The sequence below is a fragment of the Elgaria multicarinata genome, chromosome 18 (assembly GCF_023053635.1).
Source record: "Elgaria multicarinata webbii isolate HBS135686 ecotype San Diego chromosome 18, rElgMul1.1.pri, whole genome shotgun sequence".
In the NCBI taxonomy this organism is placed as follows: domain Eukaryota; kingdom Metazoa; phylum Chordata; class Lepidosauria; order Squamata; family Anguidae; genus Elgaria; species Elgaria multicarinata.
Window position 1 is genome coordinate 13,929,045 of NC_086188.1, and position 26,128 is coordinate 13,955,172.

The window sequence follows — 26,128 nt, forward strand, 5'->3', positions numbered from 1 at the left end:
CTGACTGTTAGAGCAGTACGACAATGGAACCAATGACCTAGGGAGGTTGTGGGCTCTCCCACCCTAGAGGCCTTCAAGAGGCAGCTGGACAACCATCTGTCAGGGATGCTTTAGGGTTAGACTCGATGGCCTTGTAGGCCCCTTCCAACTCTGCTATTCTATGATTCTATGATTTTGGTTTGTTTTTAACTGATGTAACAATTCACCCACCCCTCATTATATATTATGCTGCTCAGTTCATTTTATTGTGTTTTTGTTTTGTTGTTGTTAGCATTCTGTTCTTTTGTCAAAATTATTTTATTTATTCATTTATTGCATTTTGATCCTGCCTTTTTTCCTCCATAAGGAACCCAAGGCAGCATACATAATCCCCCTCCTTTCCATTTTTCTCCTCACAACAACAACCCTGTGAGGTAGGTTGGGCTGAGAGTCTGTGACTGGCTCCAAGTCACGCTTAGATCTTCCATGGCAGAGTGGGGACTAGAACCTGGGTCTCCCGACTCCCAGACCAACACTCTAATCACTATACCACACATGGTCTTAAAGCCTTGGAGCTGAAGGGCAGAAAATAACACATTAAACTAGTGGGACCTGCCTGCAGTAATATGTCTGGAGTACTCCTGTTCAGGGTTTCAGCCAGCCACACCCTCTGCTGGAATATTCCATTCCATTTTCCATTCGCCTCCCCAACAGATACTTGGCCTGCAGTAATGTGTTTAGAGCACCCCTGTTCAAGGTTTCAGCCAGCCAGCTAGCCACACCCTGTGCTAGGATATTCCATTCCATTTTCCATTTGCCTCCCCAACAGATACTTGGCCTGCAGTAATGTGTTTAGAGCACCCCTGTTCAAGGTTTTAGCCAGCCACACCCTCTGCTGGAATATTCCATTCCATTTTCCATTCGCCTCCCCAACAGATACTTGGCCTGCAGTAATGTGTTTAGAGCACCCCTGTTCAAGGTTTCAGCCAGCCAGCTAGCCACACCCTGTGCTAGGATATTCCATTCCATTTTCCATTTGCCTCCCCAACAGATACTTGGCCTGCAGTAATATGTTTAGAGCACCCCTGTTCAAGGTTTCAGCCAGCCAGCCAGCCACACCCTGTGCTGGGATATTCCATTCCATTTTCCATTCGCCTCCCCAACAGATACTTGGCATTCTCTGACCACTGAGCTCCCTCCTCCTCGGGGAGTTTTTTTGGGGGTGGTGTCTCCCATCTCCTAGCAGGATTTTTGCACTTCTGCAAACCTCCCTCTTGTGCACTGTTTTGGCTAACTACGGACTGTCACTTGGAGAATGGGTTCGCTATCAACAAGTAGCGCACTCCCTCTTGCATTTAGGATTGTTGCAGCGTCAGTCTTTAAGGTGTTGCTGCAGGGTGTGTTTGTCTTGCTGCGAGATACGTCAAACATGGCTACTCTAGGAGTTCACTTTCCAAGGGAAGTTCAAACAGCCGCCTCCCTAATGACCCTTCTGCAGCCGAGCGAAAACCGTTTTCTTTCCATTGGCTTTGGGGAATTTAATTACCGGTTTGCCTGGCCTGCTTTTGTTCTTAGTTGTACTGTTGCTCCTTGGTGATGCTGTTGTCTTTCGGGAATCTAATTACCCTTTTGCCCGGGTGTAGGGGGGTGGGGGAGGGTATTTTTTTTAAAAAATGTACCATGTTCATTTTGATTTTTAAAGCACTGTGAACCATAAGCTGAAAAGGTAAATACCTTTAAATCAAATCTGTCTTCTCTTCTCAGTTGCTGTTTTGTTTTTTAGATTTGCTGCTTTCAGTAGATTTGTTTTATTTATTTTTATTTGTAACATACTGATCGTATTCCTGACCTCTCCATACATGACCCACCCCCCATCCTGGCTCCAGGATTTGGGGAGATCACAGGCACAGGACCCTCAGTCCCCCCTCCCCAAATTAAGAAAAGACAGGACATGCAAACTGAACATTTTCTTAGACTGTGGCTAAATCTACACTACTACTTTATAGCAGGATTGAAGTGTACTGATAACTCTTGAGGCACAACCCACATTCCATATACCGCTTTCATAGCGTTATATCCTGCTTTTTATTCCACATTCATAATGATTTGCCAAAAGGAGCTTCTTTAAACGAGCGTTTTATGGCACACTCGTTACTGACCACTCACGGATGTTCACAGGTTGTTCCGACGATGCCATAAGCCCCCTGTACATCTCCCACTCCATTTTCCCATTCTAGCGCTAAAAATGAAACCTTGGAAAACCCAGCTCTTCTGGCATAAATCGGTATTTGTCCGGTTTTCCTGCCGTGTGCAGGCAAAGTTGCACTATAAACTGTGCACTAGAGGGCGCTGTCCCATTCAACTGCATTGAGGCTGTACAGGCCACGTGGTCACTGCTCTCTTCCTCGTGTAATTACAGCTCATTGCAGAAGCGGAAGAGATGCAGGAAGCAGAGCTAAGGTAAGGGAACATGATTTTTCCCCATCTGAAGGTGCTCAAGGTGTAGATCTGGCCTGTATCTGATCTTCTTGGATACTCTATGCAAAGCAGAAAGAGTAGCACAGCTAGGGCATCGGGCCTTTTGCCGATCCTGCTCAACCTGGCTTACCCCTTGTCCACCCCTGCACTGCTCTCAACACTATTCTGAAATCTTTTTGAACCTCATCATGTTTGAACACGTCTCTCCTTGGTCCTTTTCGGTGGTAGCCCCCATACTGTGCAACTCTTTTCTGCAGGAAACAAACAACCATGTTAAAGACTAACAAATATAACTAACAAAGTTGCATCAGCTGTGGGGTAGCAGAGGCAGGGCTTCAGGGATGCTGACAGCATTGCGCGGGTGCTTTTCAATTAGCAGGGATGCCAGCGCCATCTGTCACACACACCCTCCATCTTCCCTGCTCTCCTTCTGAACTTAGCTGCAATTCTCAAAGTAGCTGGGAAAGGGGTGGGTGGGATGAAATTCCCGGTCAACTATGTATTGTTTCCTGTTGCAATGCAAAGTATTTGGGACTTGAATGGGCAGTTCAGCCCTATTAGCTACATAAGAGACCTGCTTCTGGCAGAAATGAAAAATACTAGAACTGGTTTGTTGATATGGATCAGAACAGCTCCTTGCATTTTATTTTATTTTATTTGGCCTCACGTATGCCTAATATTGACTCAGACCATTGGTCTATCTAGTCCAGTGTTGTCGACACTGACTGGCAGAGAATCTCCTTCAGGAAAGATTCTGCATGTAGAGGCCGTGCCCTACCGCTGAGCTATGGCCCCTCCCCCTGTGGGCGTGGCTATGGGGACTGTCATAATGAGCGTCCGCACTTCAACATTTACGACTACACCCCTGGGCATAGGTGCATCCCATGAAAGGGGATTCGAGCCCACTTAAGCTTTGATCACAATTGATTTGCAGCCGTGCTCTCGTCACGCTAGCATTTGTGCCTGAGACAGTCATTGGGGGGGGGGGCGGGGATGGAGAGTATTTTTGGATAGGTTAGTTTTGCCAACCCCAGTAATTCTGGGCTGCCTTACAGGAACCATCTTATCAAAAAGGGGGGAACGTAACAGAGCTTTTCCTGTCAACACATCTATCGGACAAACCACATTGGGAAATATATGTGAGTGACTCAACTTGTCTTTCCACTTCTGTAAAATGGAGATAAGGGGAAGAAGAAGGAAAAAAACAGCAACGCATTCCTCCTAGGTATCTTGGAAAGCTGTAAAAGGAGCTTGACCTCCCAGGAGTTCATGCAAGTGGAAGCTTATCAGCCTTTAAAAGTCAAACTGGCTCTTCTTTTTTAATGGCTTAGGCAATTTCCATTTACGAGAACAGCCCCGTGTGTGTGTGTGTGTGTGTGTGTGTGTGTGTGTGTGTGTATGAGAGAGAGCAGACGATGGCGCTTTCATGAGCCTGTCTTTTTCCCCCTTAGATCTCATCAGTGCTTCTTTTAAATTATTGCCTGCTCTGCCCTGAAGTCATTAGGGGGCAGGTCGCAAATGGAAACAGAATATCGCTCCATCTCCTCCTGCGGCAAGGAGGAGAGCCAGTCTGGTGTAGTAGAAGGGAGTTCTGCACCTCCTGGCTGCTCATTCCTTGGGCAGCAAGACGTTCTGACTGTCCGTTGTTTTAACTCTAGCTGCAAGGACATCGCAAGAGGGGAAGGCACTTATGTGCCCCAAAACAGTTAAAGGAATACATTCTCAGGTGCTTGAAAAGAACATGAGAAGAGCCCTGCTGGATCAGACCAAGGGTCCATCTAGTCCAGCACTCTGTTCCCACAGTGGCCAACCAGCTGTTGACCAGGGACCAACAAAGCAGGACATGGTGCACCAGCACCCTCCCACCCATGTTCCCCAGCAACTGGTGTATAGAGGCTTACTGCCTCTAATAATGGAGGTTGCACTTAGCCATCAGGACTAGAAACCCTCCCTTTTTGCTTAAGCCCCACCCACCACTGGAACACACACACACACACACACCAAGTTTATCCAAACTTGAATTCAGCCCTGGGGCTGAAAGACGTTTCCCATACCTGCTCTAACTGCTTCTCCAAACAAACTCCTATTTGTTTTGTGTAAAAATACTTCGTTCTCGTTCATGTATCCCACCGCTGCCACCATAGGGCTCTCTCAAAGCATCAGAGGCACCCAAAGAAGGCAAGATATAACCAGCACCAAACAGCCGCAGTAGAACTTAAAAGCTTTTTCCATTCTGGCCTCAGCTGTCATGGATTAGAGACTGCTTCGATATAGATGCATAAATCTAATGTACTTGGCACATCTGATGAAGCAGGCTCTAGTCCATGGAAGCTTATGCCAAAATAAATCTCTTAGTCCTTAAGATGCCACAAGGTTCTTTATTTTTTAAGATTGATGCAATTCTACTGGGGAAAAGGAAGAAAGCAAAACATAAGATTGGACGTTCTATGTGGGAGGGAGATGTGGTTACACAGTCTTTTAGAGTTCAAGAAAGCTATCTAGACTGATCTCTTCCGGCAGGCCTATCCAGTAGAATTTTAGGATACTCTTAGGATGCTTTTAGGACACTTTTAGGATGTTTTTAACAGTGTATGCTATGTTTTAATCAGTACTTTATTATTGCTGTTCTTCCCTGCCTTGATACAATCGGAGAGGCGGGTAAGAAATATATTATTATTATTATTATTATTATTATTATTATTATTATTATTACATGCACTCCACGTTGGCCAGTGGTAGAGCTAGGTAAGTTTAGACCCACAACTGCTGGTCTCACGCCCCGCCCTCCCTTTAGACAGCCACGTGTATAGTTGTGAAGCAAGCGGTCAAGGTTTCTCTTCTCATTCACAAACGCACCAGCGCCATTCAGTGCATCACAAACGCTTCTACATTCCTGATATGTCATCGCAGGGCAACTCCCCCCCCCCCCAGACCCAGGGTAGCATTTGTCATTTTGGCCTGTAGGTATCTTCTTCCAGGATTCTGACTTCCCTTGCACCCCCACCCTCACCTGGACTCCCATTTTCTCCCCACACACACACACACACCCCTTGCCTGGACTGACATTTTCTTGCCCCTCTTCACCCGGACTCCCAATTCTCCTCTCCCCCTAGCCTGGACTTCTACTTTTCTTTTCTTTACCCGTCACCTAAATTCCCACTTTTCTTTTCCCCCTTCCTCCCTGATCTCCCACTTTTCTTATCCCTTTCTTCTTCCTCCCTCCCCCACTCCTACTGCCTACTGACGCTTTCTTTTTAATGCCCACCCTCCCACCAGAATCTCTCAATTTCCACCCCACCCTACAAACTCCTGCCAATTTACTGCAAGTCCCTTTACTCGCCTTTTTCCTAAGCTATACCGTTCCCGATATTGTAACCTTTCCGCATAGAGGAGTTGCTCCCCTTGATCATCTGAGTTGCTCCTTTCAGCCCTTCTTCCAACTCTACACTATCCTTTTTTCTTTCATAATCTTTTTGGTTATGGCGAAACCATGGAGAACACGAGCGCAACAATACCCTACCTCCCATGTTCCCCAGAAACTGGGGCATTCCAGAACCAGGATGCCACTACTGAAAATGCCCTATCTCTTAAGAACGTAAGAAGCGCCATGCTGGATCAGACTGAGGGTCCATCTAGTCCAGCACTCTGTTCACACAGGCCATAGGTAGACCTAAGGTTTATCCCTGGATTGTCCAGGGGTCAAATCTGTTCATCTAGGTCAGCCTTCCTCAACCTGGGGCGCTCCAGATGTGTTGGACTACAACTCCCAGAATGCCCCAGCCAGCTGCTGGCTGGGGCATTCCGGGAGATGCAGTCCAACACATCTGGAGCGCCCCAGGTTGAGGAAGGCTGATCTAGGTGAACACACAGGGAATCCAGTGCTCAGGCAGGAGCGAACCCTGGATGATCCCAGGATAAAACTTAGGTCTAGCTGTGGCCACAGTAGCCAACCAGCTGTTGACCATGGACCAATAAAGCAGGACATGGTGCAACAGCACCCTCCCACCCATGTTCCCCAGCAACTGGTGCACACAGGCTTACTGCCTCGGATATCGGAGGTAGCACATCACCATCAGGACTAGTAGCCATGGGTAGCCTTCTCCTCCAGGAATTTATCCACCCCTTTTTAAAACCACCCCAATTGGTGGCCACCAGTACGTCTTGTGGTAGCAAATTCCATTGTTCCTTTAAATTCTGTCCCTCTTCTATATACAGTTTCTGGTCAGGGATTAGGAATCTTGTGTCAACCCAGACTCTCCGCTGTAATTCCTGAGCTGTGAACGGCTTTGGGGTTCTGGTTGTTTTTGCAGGTGAGCGCCTGTTTAATGAGGGAAAGAGAGGTTGATACTACACTTGATCTTAGCCAAAAGGCCGAGAAGCGATGAGGTTGATAGCATTGTTGTTGTTTTTCCTTTCGTCAGCTGGCAAAAAGTGCTGTGCACAAATTGATCTGGCCTGTGTCGTGTAAATGCCATTTCATTATGAATTCAATAGATTTGCCTTCCTGTTGGTGATCCAATTTCCACAGGAGTCAAATTCAAAGCCAAAGAAGGATGTCTGTGAGGGTGGGGTGGGGGGAGCATAAACAATTCTTTCTCTTGGGGAAAATAAATTAATTAATTGTTGATAAGGTTGGTAAACGAAGTCAGTGTCCTCCTGTGTGGAATTTCAAGGAGGGACTAGTGAAGCAAACACATTACCAATGTGGGGACCCGATGGGACAAAATCTTTCTATTTTGTGCCATCCCAGTGCCCCCAGTATCAGAGGCACAATGCCTATATACTGGGGAACATGGGCAGGAGGCTGCTGTTGCACCATGTCCTGCTTTGTGGGTCCCCGGCCAACAGCTGGTTGTCCACTGTGTGAACAGAGTGCTGGACTAGATTGACACTTGGTCTGATCCAGCAGGGCACTTATGTTCTTATGATGAAGTTGACCTGAGATATTATTGGAGATGATTTTGAGTGCAAAGGAGATTTTGCTAGGCCAGGTTTTGTTCTATCTTTTGCAGAAGCAGTAAGCCTGTGTGCACCAGTTGCTGGGGAACATGGGTGGGAGGGTGCTATTGCACCATGTCTGTTTGGCCACTGTGTGAACAGAGTGCTGGACTAGATGGAGCCTTGGTCTGATCCAGCAGGGCTCTTCTGTGGTTACTCTTAAACCTTGTGGGTAAGTTGTCGAGCTGGGAGATCCCTTTAGATCGGGGTGGTTAACTAGCGGCCTTCCAGATGTTGTAGGCCAAACCAGTTGCCCGCTTTTGCTTTAGGTCCAGCTTTATTCATGGAGGTCCCATCAGCATCTGTGACTGAAAGCACAGTTCAGAAGCTTCAGTTGGTACAAAGTTTGCAAACTTTCCTGAACGGGGGTGGAGACGGGAGGGAGATCTTGCCACAGTTACCTGTGCCTCGGTAATGTCCATGTTGGACTACCGCCAATGTGTTACTCATAGAGTTGCCTACCAAAAGTGTTTAGAAGCTGCTGGCAGCTGATTATGAGCAGATTATGAACTCGTTCCTCATGCAGTGGTGAGCTTTTCAACCCAAGGCTGTTAATCGCTGTATTTCCTTTTGGTTTCATCGCAGAATTGAGATCCAAGATCTGCACAGGGGTGGGCAGAAGGTAGGGTAGAATTATTGGTAGATATACTGGTAGATCTCCAGTATCTGTTAGTGGCCTCATTCAGAAGACACCTTAAACCATGGCTTTAACCATGGTGGTTAAGCCAGAAAGCCAGACCATGTTCTGAAGACACCTTAAACCATGGCTTTAATCACAGTGGTTAAGCCAGACCATGTTCTGAAGACACCTTAAACCATGGCTTTAAGCATAGTGGTTAAGCCAGGCCATGTTCTGAAGACACCTTAAACCATGGCTTTAACCACGTTGAATAAGACTTTTTGCCTTCGTCCCCATGGTTAAAGCTGTGGTTTTAGGTGTCTTCTGAACACAGTCCTGTTTTCTGGCTTATTAAAGCTGTGGTTTAAGGTGTCTTCTGAAAGGGGCCAGTCTGTTGCAGCAAAAACAAACAGTGTCTTGTGGCAGTTTAAAGACTAGCAGATCTAATCTGGTTTAAACTTTCATGGGCCCTGTCCTCTTCATCAGATGTGCAAAGTGTCGACCTCAAATTGGCAGATCTAGGCTAACCTCAAATCTGCCAAGTTGAGGTTAACACTCTACGCATCTGATGAAACGGACAGCATCCACAGAAATTTACCCAGAATAAAGCTGTTAGTCTTTAAGGTGCCGCAGGACTCTTTGTTGTTTTGGGTAGATCTCTGAGTCCTTTGTAGGAAATCAGCAGGGATTTTTTACTTCCAATTGCATAACAATATGAGCAACAAAATATTTCCCCCTTCCCTAATTATACTGCTGAAAGGTGAAAGGATGGGGGGTAACCAGGAGCTGATGTTTGCATGGGAGGACCATGAACGCTGTTCAATTCAGGTACAAATCAACAACACATTCTTGGGCTCTGAATTCTTTAATTTTAAGGGTACGTCTTTTGCTCCCAGCTCCAGTTGATGAGTCTTGGGGGGGGGGGGACAAAGTCGATCCTGCAACCCTGACATCTTCCCACCCCTGCCTTGAAACACTGATCTGGGCGCATGGTTGACCCTTTTCTTTTGAAAGGATGGCATGCTCAGCGTTTTGGGGGGATAAAAAAGATGTTTATTTTAATCCTTTTCTCCTCTGGGAACGAAGCATATTTGCTGAGGCAAGGTGATGGCAGCGCTTCAGAAAGAAGCCAAAACAAAGCTACGGACTTTAAATAGCGAGTTCTTTCTTAGGCTGTTGTTGGTCAAAATCCAATGACTTCCTTCCATAAACTAACCTGGACTGAGTAGGGAGTGTTCCAGCTTTCCCAGACGATAGTTAGGAGGTCTGGCATCAGGGGTTGACATGGTTGGGGTCCTCCAAGGGCCCACATCCCAGTAGGGGCCCAGAGATAAAAGCCTGCTCCTCTTCACCAATGCAACCTGCTTGTTCCCCTGCCTCTTTCTCTGGCCCAGTGAACAGTGGTGGTGAGAAGGAGGAGAAGGAAACACCACGGCCTCCTTGCTCCCTGGTTCTCTGCCTGCCAAGCAAGAAAGCGGTACCCATGATGAGGAAGAGGATGAGGAGCAAGAACAGCTGGTGACCATGGCAACGAGAAGGTAGACTTCCTAGCTGGATTCACACAACCTGCTAACCCACACTCAGTGTTTGAGTGTGGGTGGTTGTCCTTGAACCGTCCTTTGTTGTTGTCCCGAAGGGTACTGTGTTGTCTGAATGCAGTGCGTTTCCCACGGGGTGTCTCGTTAAGCGTGCAGCGAGGCTTATTTTTCCTGAGAACCCGTGGTTTGTTCAGGGTGGTTAAGTTTGCTTCGAGATGTTTCTTCCTTTCCATAGTTGTGTATGAACTGGGTTCCTATTCATCAGGATCAAGTTCCAGATCTTCCTTCTCCATTGAACCCACGTGGCTGTGGGTGGTGATTTCTGTGCCTTTGCCAATGCGTAGGAGCTGCCAATAATAATAATAATAATAATAATAATAATAATAATAATAATAATAATAATAATAATAATATTGTAGTAATAATGATAATAATAATTCTTACCTGCCTCTCCTTCTGGATGAAGGCAGGGAACAACATTGAATACAACAATACAATACATAAAACTGGTTAAAAGAGCTTGTAAAACCGATTCAATATTAAAATAACAATCACAACATCTTAAACTTCTTAGGTTTAAAATTCTCCTGGTTAGGCCTGCCAGACGAGACATGCACGTTGCCATTACGGGATGTTCCTTCCTGACCCTGGCCTTTTTAAATCCCCACAATAGCAGTTTAGGAATTAACTGTGTTTCATAACCTGTAGTAACTTTAATACCTTGAGTATTGTCCAACCCGTCTCCCCCCACACACACATACACACACACACCAAATGTGAATAATGTACCTCTATCTCACAAACATAAATCAGGACTATTTGGATACACAGGACCAAGGGACACTTGCCGACGATCTGAAGTTTTGAAATTAGACAGAGGTCTGCATGAAATTGCTGGCCATATGGGGAGAAAAATCTGCCTCTGTGAATGGAAGCTGGTCCCTGCCATAGAAATGGGTGTCTTCAGGATATCTGCCTTTCTTTTCTGTTAAGTTCCTAGCCCCCATGACTGCAGAGAAAAGCCAAGAAATGTATACGAGAGGTCCGTTGAGGGAATGGTTGGTAGAGATTGCCCGAGGTTATGGAGTGTGGCCTCATTGCTGCTCCGTGCCTCTTTCCAATTACTCCTGCTGTTTGCACTGACGGTTCAAGGTTCTGGGCGATCCTTGAGCAAGATCTTCTCAGTGAAGCATCCCCGCCTGAGCAAGGCCACGTCCACCTTGTTGCTCTGTCTTGCCATGCTCCATGTGCCTGCCTCTCCCTCTAGGCACCACCTGTCGGAGAAGATGAGATGGGGGTGGTCAGACAAGGCTTCATTTCTCCTTAAGAGCATAAGAACGTAAGAAGGGTCCATCTAGTCCAGCATTCTGTTTACACAGCAGCCAACCTGGACAAACCCACAAGCAGGACACAAGTGCCCATGTTCCCCAGCAACTGGTGCCTCTGATACTGGAGGTAGCACATAGCCATCAGGACTAGTAGCCACTGGTCGCCTTCTCCTCCTTCACCTTGCTCCTTTCACTGCTCACTCTGAGAGGGGCAGGTGAAGAGGCAAAAGTTGCAGGACCAGGAGGTGCGAGGGTGTGGCAGCAGAGTCCCCTTACTGAAGCGTGGGCCTTGGCACGGGCCCAATAACGCTACCCTTCTGGTGCTGGCCCTGTGTTACCCATTTCCAAGCAACTATATGATCGTCATAGCCTTGTTAAGAGAGCTGATGGCTCTCCAGATGCTGCTGGACTCCAATTTCCAGCAACCCCAGCCGGCATGGCCAATGATCAGGGATGATGGGGCTTGTAGTCAAATCTGAAGGGCCACAGGTTCCACAACCCTGCTTTACAAGTTAAGTTTCTTCGGGAAGAGAGGAATGGTGGCGTCTGAATTTATGGGGGGAATCTGTTGCTTTACGGTGGTACAAGTTGAGCAGGCGTCACATGGGCACAGAAGCAAGCGTGCAGGGGAGCAATGTTGTATCTCCAAAACCAGATGAGCGGAGAGGGTGGCGGACGTGGAGAAGGCTTCTCGTCCCCGGGGCATGAAGGGGTGAGGCTGACCAGGTGGAAAGCTGAGGATCCCAAGTGACAGGTTTTGATGGACCCGTGTTCTTCTTGCGTTCTTTTAGCCTGCCAATTAGTTGCCCTGCCTAATTAACAGGTATTGCATTACCTAATTGTTAACTACGTGATTGCTAGGTTGCAGCTAAGTGAGTATGGATTTATAGGCATCCTTTGGCACGTGAACTGAAATGTCAGCAGCCCAGAAATGCTTCAGTTGGGACGTGCCTTGGCTTTCCAAACCCCATCATCCGGAGGGACCAAACATTCCGTCGCGAATATAAACACCATCTTTGCAATTTGGGTTAAGTCAAGAGCCCGTTTGGCTGCAGCTGTAAGTGTCTGCGCTTTGCATGTTCAGAAGAGACTTGGCCGGCTGCCTTTTCTCACAAATTAGAGGAAACCGGGCCGGTGTCAAGGGTCGGCATGGCCAGGCATCTGCTGGGCTCCCACGGACAAGAGCCCCCGGGCTGTTCCTCCTCTTCACCATTGCAATTTGCTTGCTCACTTGCCTCTCGCTCTGACCCAGACAACGGTGGTGGTGAGAAGGGGGAGCAGCAGAGCAGACGCCGCGGCCTCCTTGCTCCCGGGCTCTTTGCCTGTCAGGCAAGCAAGTGGCAGCCATCATGAGAAGGAAGGCGAGGAGCAATCACAGCTGGTGACTGTGGTGGTGCGAAGGTAGACTTCCGGAATTAGGGGCCCCAAGGAGACTGCCTTGACTGCCTTCGAAAACCTGGAGCCAGCTCTGGTTGCCAAGATGGAGGTGTGACGTTTCCTTGTTGCCTGATCCAAGGTGGGATGAAGGAGGAAAGAAAGATCTATAGAACTTGTGCAGAGAGGAAGGGAGGATACGGGTGACTTTGCGCCCAACACCTTGCTATGAGGAGCACAGCAGTGGCTCAGCTCACCTTTATAGTAGCATAAATATATCTCAAGTCATGCTTTCCCACTGCAAAATATAATATATATATATCCATTGGGGTTAGGAACTTCTTACAAAATCGAAGAATACCCCATAACCCCCAGATTCTTGCCATTAAACGGCCAATACCAAATTCTGCAGCATTTTCTCTAGCCTGTGGCATAGGGTGACCCTATGAAAAGGAGGACAGGGCTTCTGTATCTTTAACAGTTGTACTGAAAAGGGAAATTCAGCAGGTGTCATTTGTATGCATGCAGCACCTGGTGAAATTCCCTCTTCATTGCAACAGTTAAAGCCACAGGAGCCTTGCTGAGCATGAACAGATACAAAAGAGGGCAGGGCTCCTGCGGCTTTAACTCTTGCGATGAAGAGGGAATTTCACCAGGTGCTGCATGCATGTAAACGACACCCACTGAAATCCCCTTTTCTACAACTGTTAAAGATACAGAAGCCCTGTCCTCCTTTTCATAGGGTCACCCTACCTGGGCATGACAACGGTGATGGAGACGTTAAGCCACCCTGGTTCCTTATGCAACATGGATGCCTTCAGCACATGAACCAGCACTCTGGCTACCTTGAATGAGTGCTCCTTAAATGGCAGGCCATTGCTCATTCGTGTGTGTGTGGGGGGGTGTCCTCTTAGATCCGGCCCACATGCTTTTCTCTGCAGCAGGGCTACAAAACCTCCGGTTGGATTTCCAGTCTAACCCTGCCTGATGGCCACCAGCCGCCTTTTACTGTCTGCAACACTTTCCCTGCAACGCCAATCCTTTGGTGCTGTTTGAAGTGGTTTGCCAGTGGAGGTTGGTGGCTCCGATTTTGGTGGGGCCGTGGATTTCACTCAGAACCATCCAGAGCTCTAAAGGAGCTATCCAAGCTGCTGAACCTATTTTGGGGGCTAGGGTTGAGCACCTTGGATAGCTCTGTCTGGTTCTGAGTGAAAAACAGAATGGATTTTATCCCCACCAAAATAGGAGTCACCAGCCCCCACTGTTTTCTGCACATGTCCATTCCCCATTCTAAAATACGCTGGTATTTTGGCCCCACCCACCACCAGAGAGCTTCTCCGATTGGACCCTTGAGCTGCAGGAGATCCCGCCCCCTTTTTGCTCTACAGCAAACAGTTTCAGCATGCGCTCTGCCCACTGCCTTGTCACATCTTCCTCCGGATGACAAGCAGATGGTTGAAAGACCAAGCAGGATGGGGTGCTGTGCAGAGACGGAGGAAGGAAAGCAGCAGGGGCTGACTGCTGTGTTCTCGCTGGTGGGAAGCAATTCCCCAGATCCATCTCCTGCATCCCAACGTTATTCATTGCGTTTTAAAAAGAGCAGTAAATTTAAAAGGCCATAAACAACGCCTTTTATGGCTTTCCTTTCCACCCTTTCTCCAAGGAGATCAGGGCATTGGTTCCCCTAGATCACAGGTAGCTCTAGGCTTTGGGGTGGCTTTGGGAAGACACCCTCCATGGGACCCCTCCCTCGGTGAATCTCCCTTCTCACCGCTATTGTTACCAGCTGCTATTACTCTTCATCCTCCTCTTCCTTGTGATCAAGGGGCTGGCGCATCTCCCCTAGGAGGGAAGGTTACAACAGCTGGGATTGTTCAGTATGGAAAAAAGGAGGCTAAGGGGAGACATGATAGAGGTGTACAGTAGGGTGACCATATGAAAAGGAGGACAGGGCTCTTGTATCTTTAACAGTTGCATAGAAAAGGGAATTTCAGCAGGTGTCATTTGTATATATGGTGAAATTCCCTCTTCATCACAGCAGTTAAAGCTGCAAGAGCTATACTAGAGTGACCAGGGGGGATTCCACACGTCGTACTGAGGGTGCTTCCATGCGCCACCAGTGTGCACCCAAAGTGATCGTGTAGCTTGCCTGGAAGAGACGAGGAAGAGGCGTCCTTGCCACTGCCACCCACCTACCTCCTCGCCGGCCGGGTTGGAGAGCTCGGCGGAAGAAGGCGGGGTGGAGAGAAGCTCTCCACCCTGCCTTCTTCGGCCGAGCTCTCCAACCCGGCCGGCGAGGAGGTAGGTGGGTGGCAGTGGCAAGGACACCTCTTCCTCTTCAAACAGAAAGCTACACGATCGCTTTGGGTGCGCACTGGGGGCGCATGGAAGCGCCCTCAGTACGACGTGTGGAATCCCCCCAGGGCACCTGCAGCTTTAACTGTTGTGATGAAGGTGAAATTTCCCCAGGTTCCCCATATATACAAATGACACCTGCTGACATTTCCTTTTCAATACAACTGTTAAAGGTACAGGAGCCCTGTCCTCCTTTTCAAAGGGTCACCCTAGTGTACAGAATTATGCCTGTTGTGGAGAATGTGGATAGGGAGACATTTTCCTCCCTCTCCCAGAACACTAGGACTCAGTGCGGTCATCCCATGAAGCTGATGGGTGGGAGATTCAGGACAAATAAAAGGAAGGGCTTCTTCACACAGCGCAGAGTTAAACTGTGGAATTCACTACCACGAGATGTAGTGAACGCCACCCATTTGGATGGCTTGAAAAGGGGCTTGGATAAATTCCTGGAAGAGAAGGCTATCAATGGCTACGGGAGGGGATCTACACGTCGTACTGAAGGTGCTTGCGTGCGCCTCCAGTGCGCCCCGAAAACGATCGTGTAGATCCTGCCGAAGAGACAGAGGACGAGGCGGCTGGGGAATCCAGCCGCGTCCTTGCCGCCGCCGCCGCCCGCCTCCCTGCCGGCCTCCTGCTGCCGGGGAAAGAGCCACCCAGGTCGGAGAGCTCAGCGGACGCAGAAGCCGAGCTCTCTGACCTGGGTGGCTCTTACCCCGGCAGCAGGAGGGCGACGGCGACAAGGACGCAGCCGGTTCCCCAGCCTCCTCCTCCTCCGCCTCTTCCTCCGTCTCTTCGGCAGGATCTACACGATCGCTTTGGGGGTGCACTGGAGGCGCACGCAAGCGCCTTCAGTATGACGTGTAGATCCCCTCCTAGTCCTGATGGCTCTATGCTACGTCCAGGATCAGAGGCAATAAGCCTATATGCACCAGTTTCTGGGGGACATGGGTGGGAGAGTGCTGTTGCACCGTGTCCTGCTTGTGAGTTCTTAGTCAACAGCCGGTTGGCCACTGAGTGTTTGACTAGATGGACCCTTGGTCTGATCCAGCAGGGCTGTTCTTATGTTCTTATATGGGGCCAGCTGGGATTGCAAGAGCACTGACCTGCCCCATGGATATCTTTTTTAAAAATTCTCCAGGCTTTCATGATTTGTAATATTTCCGTTTAAAGCAGGAGAGCGTCCCTTTAGCACAGAAGGAAAAATTATGACATTAAAAGAAAAATCAGTGGTAACTGCTTATCCCTCCAAACAGCAGAGCTTAAACTCTTTCCTACCCCAATGACCCCACTCATTATCCCACCCCATAGATCCACACACACACACACACACCAAGATCACAGTTGCCTTATACTTAGGTAAGCCTGGAAAATTCCCCCTCTGCATGCTTTGAAAGTGAGATGAAGCGGTAATTAAAAATATGATTTATTTAGGTGTTGTAATGAACAGTTTAACTTCTTTGTAAGGAATTACATGCTGCTGAACGAACTGTTCTTTAATTCCATTGTAAGGTATTACATGTTTCTGAACTAGCTGTTCTTATTTGAGTTAGATGTTCCTGGTGTTATTCTACAAGCCTCTACCGGGTTACCTGGGCCCTACTTTCGAATAAACATGAGTAGGATTCTGGGGAATGCAGGGAGTTTTCGGACTTTTTTTCTGTCTAAACATGCATAGGAATAAACACCATTTTGCATTAGAGAAGGTTTTCTATATTAATAGTAAAATAAATAAAATGGGCGTCTATGGCCATTAACATGGTCAGCTGGCCAGCCCTGATCATAAAAAAAATTGTTTTTAAAAAAGAAGAAAAGATGTTGCAGGGGAGAAGTGTCAGTCCCTGCAAGCTCCAGCATCCCTATGCCACCTTAAGTGCTGGTTCATAGAATCATAGATTAGTAGAGTTGGAAGGGGCCTACAAGGCCATCGAGTCCAATCCCCTGCCCATTGAAGGAATCCACCTTAAAGCATCACTGACAGATGGCTGTCCAGCTGCCTCTTGAAGGCCTCTAGGGTGGGAGAGCCCACGATCTCCCTAGGTCATTGGTTCCATTGTCATACCGCTCTAACATTCAGGATGTTTTTCCTAATGTCCAGCCGGAATCTGGCTTATTTATTACATTTATATACCGCCCCACAGCCGAAGCTCTCTGGGAGGTTTACAACAATTAAAAATAGTAAACATTAAAAGTATACAAAATTTTAAAACCATCAAAACATAAAAAACAGTATAAAAACAACAGTATCCATTTAAAAACAACAATTCTGGGGTCCATTAAAAAAGATTGTAAGCCTATGCGGCAGGGTCTTGCTATTTACTGTGTTATCTGTACAGCACCATGTACATTGATGGTGCTATATAAATAAATAATAATAATAATAAATAATGTTAAATGCTGTTAAAATGCCTGGGAAAAGAGAAAAGTCTTGACCTGGCGCCGAAAAGATAACAACGTTGGCGCCAGGCGACCCTCATCGGGGAGATCATTCTACAGTCAGGGGGCCACCACCGAAAAGGCCCTCTCCCTTGTTGCCATCCTCTGAGCTTCCCTCGGAGTAGGCACTTGGAGGAGGACCTTAGATGTTGAGCGCAGTGTACGGGTAGTGTACTGTCAATTGAGCCCATTATTCCGTGTCCTGCACTCTGGGAGGAACAGGAAGAGATCTTGGCCCTCCTCTGTGTGACAACCTTTCAAGCATTTGAAGAGTGCTATCATGTCTCCCCTCAGTCTCCTCTTCTCCAGACTAAACATGCCCAGTTCTTTCATTCTCTCCTCATAGGGCTTTGTTTCCAGACCCTTGATCATCCTCATTGCTCTCGTTAGGGGCCTGTTGACCATAGATCTAACACCAGTCACATTCTGGCTTGTTATTTGAGACATGGACTTTGGTCCTACAGTCCAGCGATTAGCTGTATCACTTTGTGGAGGTTCAGAGAAAGCCGAACCTAAATCATTGGAGGATGGGGGGGGGGGGGGCTCCCATTTCAACGAGGCTGTGAATCCATTCCAGGTTTTAGTCAGAACTAGACCGAACTCTAAAAGAGCTGTCTCGGGTACTGAGCCCATTTGGGGGCTTTCAGCACTTTGGAGACCTCCATTAGAGTTCTGGCTGGTTCTTACTGAAATCCAAGATGGATTCACAGTCCCGCTGAAATTGGAGCCATCAGCCTCGACTGACCTAAATTCACTCGGAGTTCAGCCTCCCACAACCCTGTCTATTCCATTCCCCCCTCCCCACCCCCACACAGAGACATCACTCCTTGAAATAAACCACAGAAGAGGACAAGGTGCAGATTTCCTGTTTGTAGTATTAAGGATGTTAGGATAGTTTATAAGAGGATTTATTTATTTTTAAAGCAAAATAGAAAGAAAACTAAATTAAACTTCCAGATGTTTAAAGGTTTGCTAGTCCCTAAGTTTCCATGACAATAATGATGTCAGCCAGTGAGAATGTCAAAAGTCAGCCGCTCGCAGGGAAGCAAGAAGCCGGAGAATTGTTTTTTCAGGTTTTGTGAAAAACGGGAGCGACGGAACTGTAGCCAAATTAGCATTGTGTTTAAAATAGCATTACTGCTTAAAGGTTGCGGGTTGGAATTTGGAGCATCTGTAACCGAATGAGGTTCCAGTGTTCTGAAAGGGTCCTATGGTCTCTCTGTGTGTATGTGTGGGTGTCCTGGGTGCAGAAGCAAAGCATAATAACAAAACAAAGAAACGCTCCAGCGAACTTAGGGTCTTTACTGTCCCCTGGAAGCCAAGGAGCAAATGGATGAAAGACAAGTAAGCTATGAAAGGCAAGTAAGGAGAAACCAGAAGTGTAAAAAATTATGTACAATGTGGATAAAGTGGACAGGGAGACGTTTTTCTCCTAATACTGCTATCCAATGGGGTCCCCCCCCATGAAGTTGATTGTTGGGAGAGTCAGGACAGATCAAAGGAAGGACTTCTTCACACTTCCATAAGAAGTAGTGATGGCCACCACTTCAGATGGCTTTAAAAGGGGGTTGAACAAATTCCTGGAGGAGAAGGCTACTAGTCCTTGTGGCCATGAGCTACCTTCAGTATTAGAGGCTCTATGCCTATGTACACCAGTTGCTCAGGGACATGGGTGTGAGGAGGGTGCTGTTGCACTGATGTCCTGCTTGTGGGTTTCCCGTCGACAGCTGGTTGGCCACTGTGGGAACAGAGTGCTGGACTAGATGGACCCTTGGTCTGATCCAGTAGGGCTCTTCTTGTGTTCTTAACCCTGCTACCCTCTATCCAAGTCCCAGTTTGGATCCCCCCTCCATGCCTTCTATTAACCAAAACAAGAATAGCAACAACACACCAAAGGCCAACGAATGGGGAATGTCTCATTTGGCCCTGAAGCAAGCTTCTTTGTGGTTTATTCGGGTTATAGGGAGTGGCAACGCATTTATAGCTTTTTGCCGTAGATGGACGATGGGTGCTCAACAGGATGGCATTATCTCATGAGCCACATTGATCCTCTGAAAACATCATTGGTTGTTAGCTGGCCTTGAAGAGGACGTGTGTGTGTGTGTGTGTGTGTGTGTGTGTGTGTGTGTGTGTGTGTGTGTGGTTGATGGGAAGGACGTAGGGTGGCCAGGTGTCCTCTTCTACAGAGGACAGTCCTCTGTTGAAAGGCCTACAGAGGGCCATCCTTTATTGGTCCTTTATGTAAAGTCCTCTAAGAAATGTTGCCCAGCAATAGTCCGAACCTGGACAGCAGACTAAACGGGCAGTCATCTGGTCACCACCTTCCCCACCACGGTGAGATTTCTGTGTAAATTACAGTAATTATTTCTAAATCTGCTTCTACACCTATAAATTAGCAAATTATATGCAAATCCGTCCTCTGGTTTTGGTGATACGTGTCCTTTTCTTCTTTCTTTCTTATTTGGGAATTCATCAGTGAGCATCCTAGTCACAAACTGATCTGACTGAGCCTTCATTCTTTCCTGAGCCCTGAGAACCTATCTAGTCTTAGAAGAAGGCATTGGGACTAAATCCATGGCAGTGATGGAGGATTGAGTGCCTCCTTGTGTCGCTAGGTGGGTGGGTGTTTTCTTGGAATTTGATATCACCAGGCGCTCCCATCTGTATTAGCTGGACCTGTACCAGTTACAGGTTAGAACCTAGTAAATATCCACCCCAATATTGACAAAGCAGTTATCACCTTATCAGCTGAGGCCAAAACGAACAGGCTGTGTGTGTGTGTGTGTTTCTTGTACACACACCAAGAGAAAGAGAGGGAGGAATGCAAGCACAACCTCAGGATTCATTTAATGAGCTGTTCGTACATTCTTGCTTATTAGGCTGTGTCTGGAAGCAAGAATTGAGGATGAGAGGGGGAGCTGGGATTTGTAATGAAGGGGGATTTAGGCTTTTGTCAGCTAGGAGGTTCAACTTGACGTTTTTCAATCCTGTGATCATCTGTGCTAATGGCATTCTCTGAATGTCTAGCTTTATGTAGCCAAAATGACACCTGACCATCTTTCATAAAATCATAGAATAGCAGAGTTGGAAGGGGCCTACAAGGCCATCGAGTCCAACACCCTGCTCAATGCAGAAATCCACCTTAAAGCATACCTGACAGGTGGTTGTCCAGTTGCCTCTTGAAGGCCTCTAGTGTGGGAGAGCCCACAACCACCCTAAGTCATTGGTTCCATTGTCGTACTGCTCCAAAAGTCAGGAAGTTTTTCCTGACGTCCAGCCACAATCTGGCTTCCTGTCACTTGAGCCCGTTATTCCGTGTCCTGCACTCTGGGATGATTGAGAAGAGATCCTGGACCTCCTCTGTGTGACAACCTTTCAAGTATTTGAAGAGTGCTATCATGTCTCCCCTCTTGACAAGAGTTTCACCTGGGGCCAAAAATACATTTAACCAGGCAGGACCTTGGCAAGAGCATTCCAAAGGCAGGGCCCACCACCGATAAGGTGGTATTTGAAGAGTGCTATCATGTCTCGTCTCCATCTTCTCTTCTCCAGGCTAATCATGCCCAGTTCTTTCAGTCTCTACTCATAGGGCTTTGTTTCCAGACCCCTGATCATCCTGGTTGCACGAGAAGACAAGTATCAGGTGGCAGAGAGGAACTCCAGGAATTTTGTTGTTATTATTATTACATTTAATTGTTACATTTACATTGCTTGCGGAAGTGTAACAAAATTTTATGGGGTGGGGGGAGGAGGAACCCCAAAACTGCCCAGTGAAGACTGAGCATGCCTGGTGGTCATAGAATGCTTTGTGTGATTGGGAACAGGGGAAGATACTGAAAACATGGGGAATGGAAACGAATCTTCTGAAAAGGGGTGTGGCCAGCTCAATCGGAACACTCCATGCTGCAACATTTTGTTGCAGGCCCCATTTGTGTCACTAATTTGCTAACAGCAGAGCAAAGGGAGCCCAACCCACTCACCCACCCCCGGCAGAAATCAATAACTCTAAACAATATAGTAAAGAGAATCCAAGAGACTAGATTGACACCTGAGCGAGGGCACGTTGTCATCGGCTCTGATGAGCCTTTCCATCCAGTAGTCATTCAATCCTGTTTTTGTTTTTCAACCCTAGAGAGCTTGATTGCAGCTTCAGAGAGGTAAGATCTATATCTGGAGAACTGCAGCAGGACAAGGGTGAATTGCACCAGTCGACACGGCTTTCCAGTCAGAGGGGGGGATATGTTTCGGCACTGATTGAGTTAACTCAAAGGTAGTACAAGAAATGCTAGGGGTGTGTGTGTGTACATACACATCAGTCTTCCCCAACCTGGTGCCTTCCAAATGTGTTGGAATACAGGTCCCATCGTCCCTGGTTATACTGGCTGGGGACAATGGGAGTTGAACTCCAACACATTTTGAGGGCACCAAGTTGGGGGAACTTGGTATACACTGAGAGTGTTGAAGGTCAGGGCTGTGGGCCAGAGGCGCCCCTCTATCCCGCCCTTTCCCCCTGGCTGCAGCCCAGACAAAGGGCCAAATTAGACATGATGTCAATTTCATGAATGCAATTGACATGCACATCTTCTGTTATGTAAGTAGCAGCAGCCGCAGCAAGAGAGAGTTTGAGCAGCCTCTGGGATCCTGGGCATGGGCAAGAAAGGAGTGTTCGTCTTCCTTCTCCATCACAGTCCAGGCAAAAACCACTACTTTGGAGCTGCCATTTGCATTTCAAGGGAAGTCCTCCATTGGCACCAACTTGAGAGCTTCCCCCGGAATGCAAATTAGCAGCTTCGGATTTTCCAGAACAAACTGTTTCTTCCCAGCGTTTTGTATCAGGGCCAAATGACACGTTATGTAGGAGATGTGCTAACAATCTCTTGACAGGTTCCTTCTTTCTAAAAGAAATACACGAAATGGAATGAATGAACCACGAGTCGTCCTCATTGCAAGCCAACCGCATTCTTTTGGTGTCGGGCTGTAAGAGATTGCTTGCGATCTGCGTCTTGTCATTGGCTGAGCTGCTGTGACATCACAGAGAATGCTCAGGGACATTCTAACTCTCAGTTGTGCGACGTTGTTTCTGTGAAAAGTTCGCTAGGGAAAGAAAGAACCTATGTGCTGAGAAAGAGGCTGGGAAAACAAGGAGGCAGATGGCCAGGGAGTTATTCGGCTGTGGATATGGTGGCAGAAAGGGGATTTGGAAAACCTCCCTAGAGGTGCCAATTTTCACATGCAGACCCGAGGTCAGATTTTTTAAAATCATCTACTGCCAGTAGATAAAGCAAAAGGAAAGCTAGGGTTGGACCGGCGTTGCCTAGATGTGTTGAATTCTAACTCCCAGCATGATTGGGTGATTGGATGTATCTCTGTCATTTGCACATATGTCCACCAGGGATGCTCAAGGATTTTGTTCAGTCTGCATTTTTAAGGCTAGAATTGCACTTCTTGGATTAATAAGGTTATCCTTTGGTTTTTCCGCTTCTCTGAATTTTGCGATACAGTTCTTGGCTTTAAAAAGTGTACAGGCTTTTGGCGGGGCCTTGAGCGAGACCTCCTCAATGCCCCCCTCCTTCAGTGAGTCTATCTTCTCACCCCCATGGTCACCAGCTCCTCCTCCTCTTTCTCATCACTGCAGCTGCTTAGTTCCTTGACAGGCAGAGAGCCAGGGATCCAGTGGGCAGTGAATGTCTACTGGTCCTCCTTCTCATCACTACCGTTGCCTGGGCCATAGCAAGAGGCAGGTGAACAAGCAGGTTGCAGTAGTGAAGAAGAGGAATAATTCTAGGGGATCTTGTCAGTGGGGCCCTGTTAGGTTCTGGGCCTTCAGCAGGTGCCCAGCCTGGATACTGTGACCCTTGACTTTGCGTGTTGGATAAGGGGAGATACCACTTGCTCTTCTTCAGGTAGGAAAACGTTGTGGGTCAACTTCAGAATCCAATATAAACTTCTCCTGTCAACCTACAAAGCTTTTCACTGTCTAGCTCCTTCCTATCTTTCCTCTCTCATCTCACACTATTGCCCCGCTCGTGCTCTTCACTCCTCTGATGCCATGTTTCTCGCCTGCCCAAGGGTCTCTCCTTCCCTTGCTCGGCTTCGTCCATTTTCTTCTGCTGCCCCTTACGCCTGGAACGCTCTTCCAGAACATTTGAGAACTACAAGTTCAATCGCAGCTTTTAAAGCTCAGCTAAAAACTTTTCTTTTTCCTAAAGCTTTTAAAACTTGATTTTGCTCTGACTTTTATACTGCCTGTTTGGTGCATTCTCTTCCCCTCCTTATTGTTTTATTATGATTTTATTAGAATGTAAGCCTATGCGGCAGGGTCTTGCTATTTATTGTTTTACTCTGTACAGCACCATGTACATTGATGGTGCTATATAAATAAATAAATAAATAACAACAACAACAACAACAACAACAACAACAACAACAATAATAATAATAATGGTATCGTTCATAAACCACGTATGAAAACAGTATCAGCCTGGGGAAGAGGAGCAGATCTGAACGTGATTCACAGGTGGCATCTCACACTGGTTAAATGGCACTAGATATGACACAAGAGCCTCTCTCCAAAGGGATGGAGAGCTTTTAATACCCGTTGGATGCTATACCATGCGTGCTGTGCATATTGGTCTCCTGTGTACAAGCTTTTATCGGCTATTATTCATCAAGTTATAGAGGTTCCCTACATTAGGGGGAACACCACCACCACCCCGCTTTCTTATCACAAGCCCACAGTCTGGGATCTTTTCGCATTCAAAATGGGCTCCTTCAGATAGTGACGATAGTGACCAGGTGATTTTTAATTGAAAAGGGAATGTCATCGAAAAGAAAAAGTTGCAATGAAACAGCGCCCTGTAGTGGTGGAATAAAAACCCATCATAAATAGATACTGGATTAATCTCTGTGTTTTAAAAAAACCCACAGGATTGCTGGGGGAATGGGCGGGAGATGTCCTGTTTGTTTATGATGTCATGAAATTGACCCGCAAACTTCCCGGAGTGGCTAGTCACGAGCATGCTAAAAATCGCTCGTTTAGAGATCCCCATAGTTCCGGGCCTGCAGTTAGCATTACTCCATCTTCCAACCCAAAAGATCTTATTAGACTATCATTGGGACCAGCTTACAATGGCGATTGCAGTAGGATGGAAAACATCTGGTGGCGGCCGACATACTAATAATGCAACAAACGAGAGTCTCAAGAGGCATAATTAAGAAGGATTTATTCACTGAAAAATAGTTCCCTTTCATATTGTATGTCAGTAATGAAGCAACTGTTCTTACCCGTAGGTCACTGTTCATTCTGGAGGCACAGAATGGGCTATTACCATGTAAGAACATCAGAAAAGTCCTGCTGGATCAGACTGAGGGTCCACCTAGTCCAGCACTCTGTTCACACAGCGGCAACCAGCTGTTGAAAGTAAACCCACAAGCAGGACATGGGTGCAACAACACCCTCCCATCCATTTCCTTATGGTGTATATAGACATACCTCCTCTGATCCTGGAGTTAGGAGGAGGAGGAGGAGGATGCATTTATATCCTGCCTTTTTTCGTTCATGGAAACCAAGGTGGCATACATAATCTTCCTCCTCTCCATTTTATCCTCACAACAACAACCCTGTGAGGTAGGTTGGGCTGAGAGTCTGCGACTGGCCCAAAGTCACCCAGTCCAAGGCCAAGGCCAAGTGGGGTGTCCAAGGCCAAGTGTCCAAGGCCAAGTGGGGATGTCCAAGGCCAAGTGGGGACTTGGGTGTCCAAGGCCAAGTGGGGACTTGAACCCGGATCTCCCAACTCCCAGTCCAACACTTGAGCCACTACACCACAATGGCACACGTTCCTATACAAACTGTCCAATTGATAGCAAACATAGTCAAGCTTTTGTAATAATTGCAAGAACTTTTTGTGTGTGAAACTTTATGTTGTTGTTTTGTAAATATTAAATACAATAATAACAACAGCAATACTAGAACATCCAGGGCACTGACAACCGGCTTCTCTGTCTTTTCTTGGCAGTTACTTCTGATCAGATTGAGAATCTGCACCGGAGATTCAAGCAGCTGAGCAGGGACCAGCCAACCATCCGGTACGGCATTTCCAATTCCTTTTCTTCATTATCCTGAGCGTATATTGGCTGGGTTCTCGCTAACCTACACTCAGTGGTTGAGCATGGGTTGTTGTTGAACTGTGGGTTGTTTGTTGAACCATAGGTTAGCGGGTTGTCTGAACCCGGAATTTTTTTCATAGGGTGTATGAAAAACAAGCCACTTTGTGGGAAATGTCCTGGGTTGGCTGGCTGGGGGATGCTAGGATTGGTAGGATTTCCCCCCCGTCTAAACATGCATTTAGGATTGTGGCCTAAATGAATTTACATCCCATCCTTCCTTCAAGAAGCAAAGGGTGCCATAGCTGCTTCCTCTACCTTTGTATCCTCCCAACGATCTGGTATGGCAGCGATGTTTTACTCCTTTTAGCCTGAGGGCTGGATTCGATTTCAGAGCAGCTCTCAGGTACTGCATTCCCTGGGTGGGTGGGGCCAGAGGCAGAAGGGGAGGAGCCAAAAATGCAAGCATCATTTGGCTTGAAGGTCTTTCTGCCAGCCTCTATGCCTTAGGAGAGGCATGCCGTTTTTAGAATGGAAGACAGAACTGCACAAAAGCCAGGAATCCACAGAACGTTTAGCAGGAAAGGGAAAGGCGGTGTGGCCATCTGGGAAATCCTGGAGGGCCGGATTTGGCCCGCAAGACTAAGGTTCTGCACTCCTATTATAAGGTGGGCTGGCCTGAGAGATAATGAGTCGCCCAGTGAACCTGGGTCCCTCCAATTCTAATCGACACTCTAACCCATGGGCAATCTGTGACCTTCCCGATATTCTTGGATCCCAACTCACATTAGCCACAGCTTATGGGGCTATTGGTCAGGGATGATGGGAAATGTTAGTCTGAGAACATCTGGAGGGCCACAGGTTTCACCCCTCCAGCTCTAACATGTGGGTGTAATGTCGAGACTGGTCCCTATCCAGTTTTT

At 47.3% G+C, this 26,128-nt stretch overlaps 1 protein-coding gene and 1 pseudogene across 1 annotated transcript in view; one reads left to right on the top strand and one right to left on the bottom strand.

Annotated features, from left to right (window-relative positions):
- The window catches only part of TESC (tescalcin), a 43,459-nt gene that overhangs the window by 3,591 nt on the left and 13,740 nt on the right, over positions 1–26,128 (top strand). Inside the window, exon 2 of the mRNA XM_063143743.1 lies at positions 25,118–25,187. Coding sequence (XP_062999813.1) covers positions 25,118–25,187 — 70 coding nt within the window. The remainder of the gene's footprint in view (positions 1–25,117; positions 25,188–26,128) is intronic.
- Positions 6,744–6,840, bottom strand: LOC134410914 (U2 spliceosomal RNA; annotated as a pseudogene).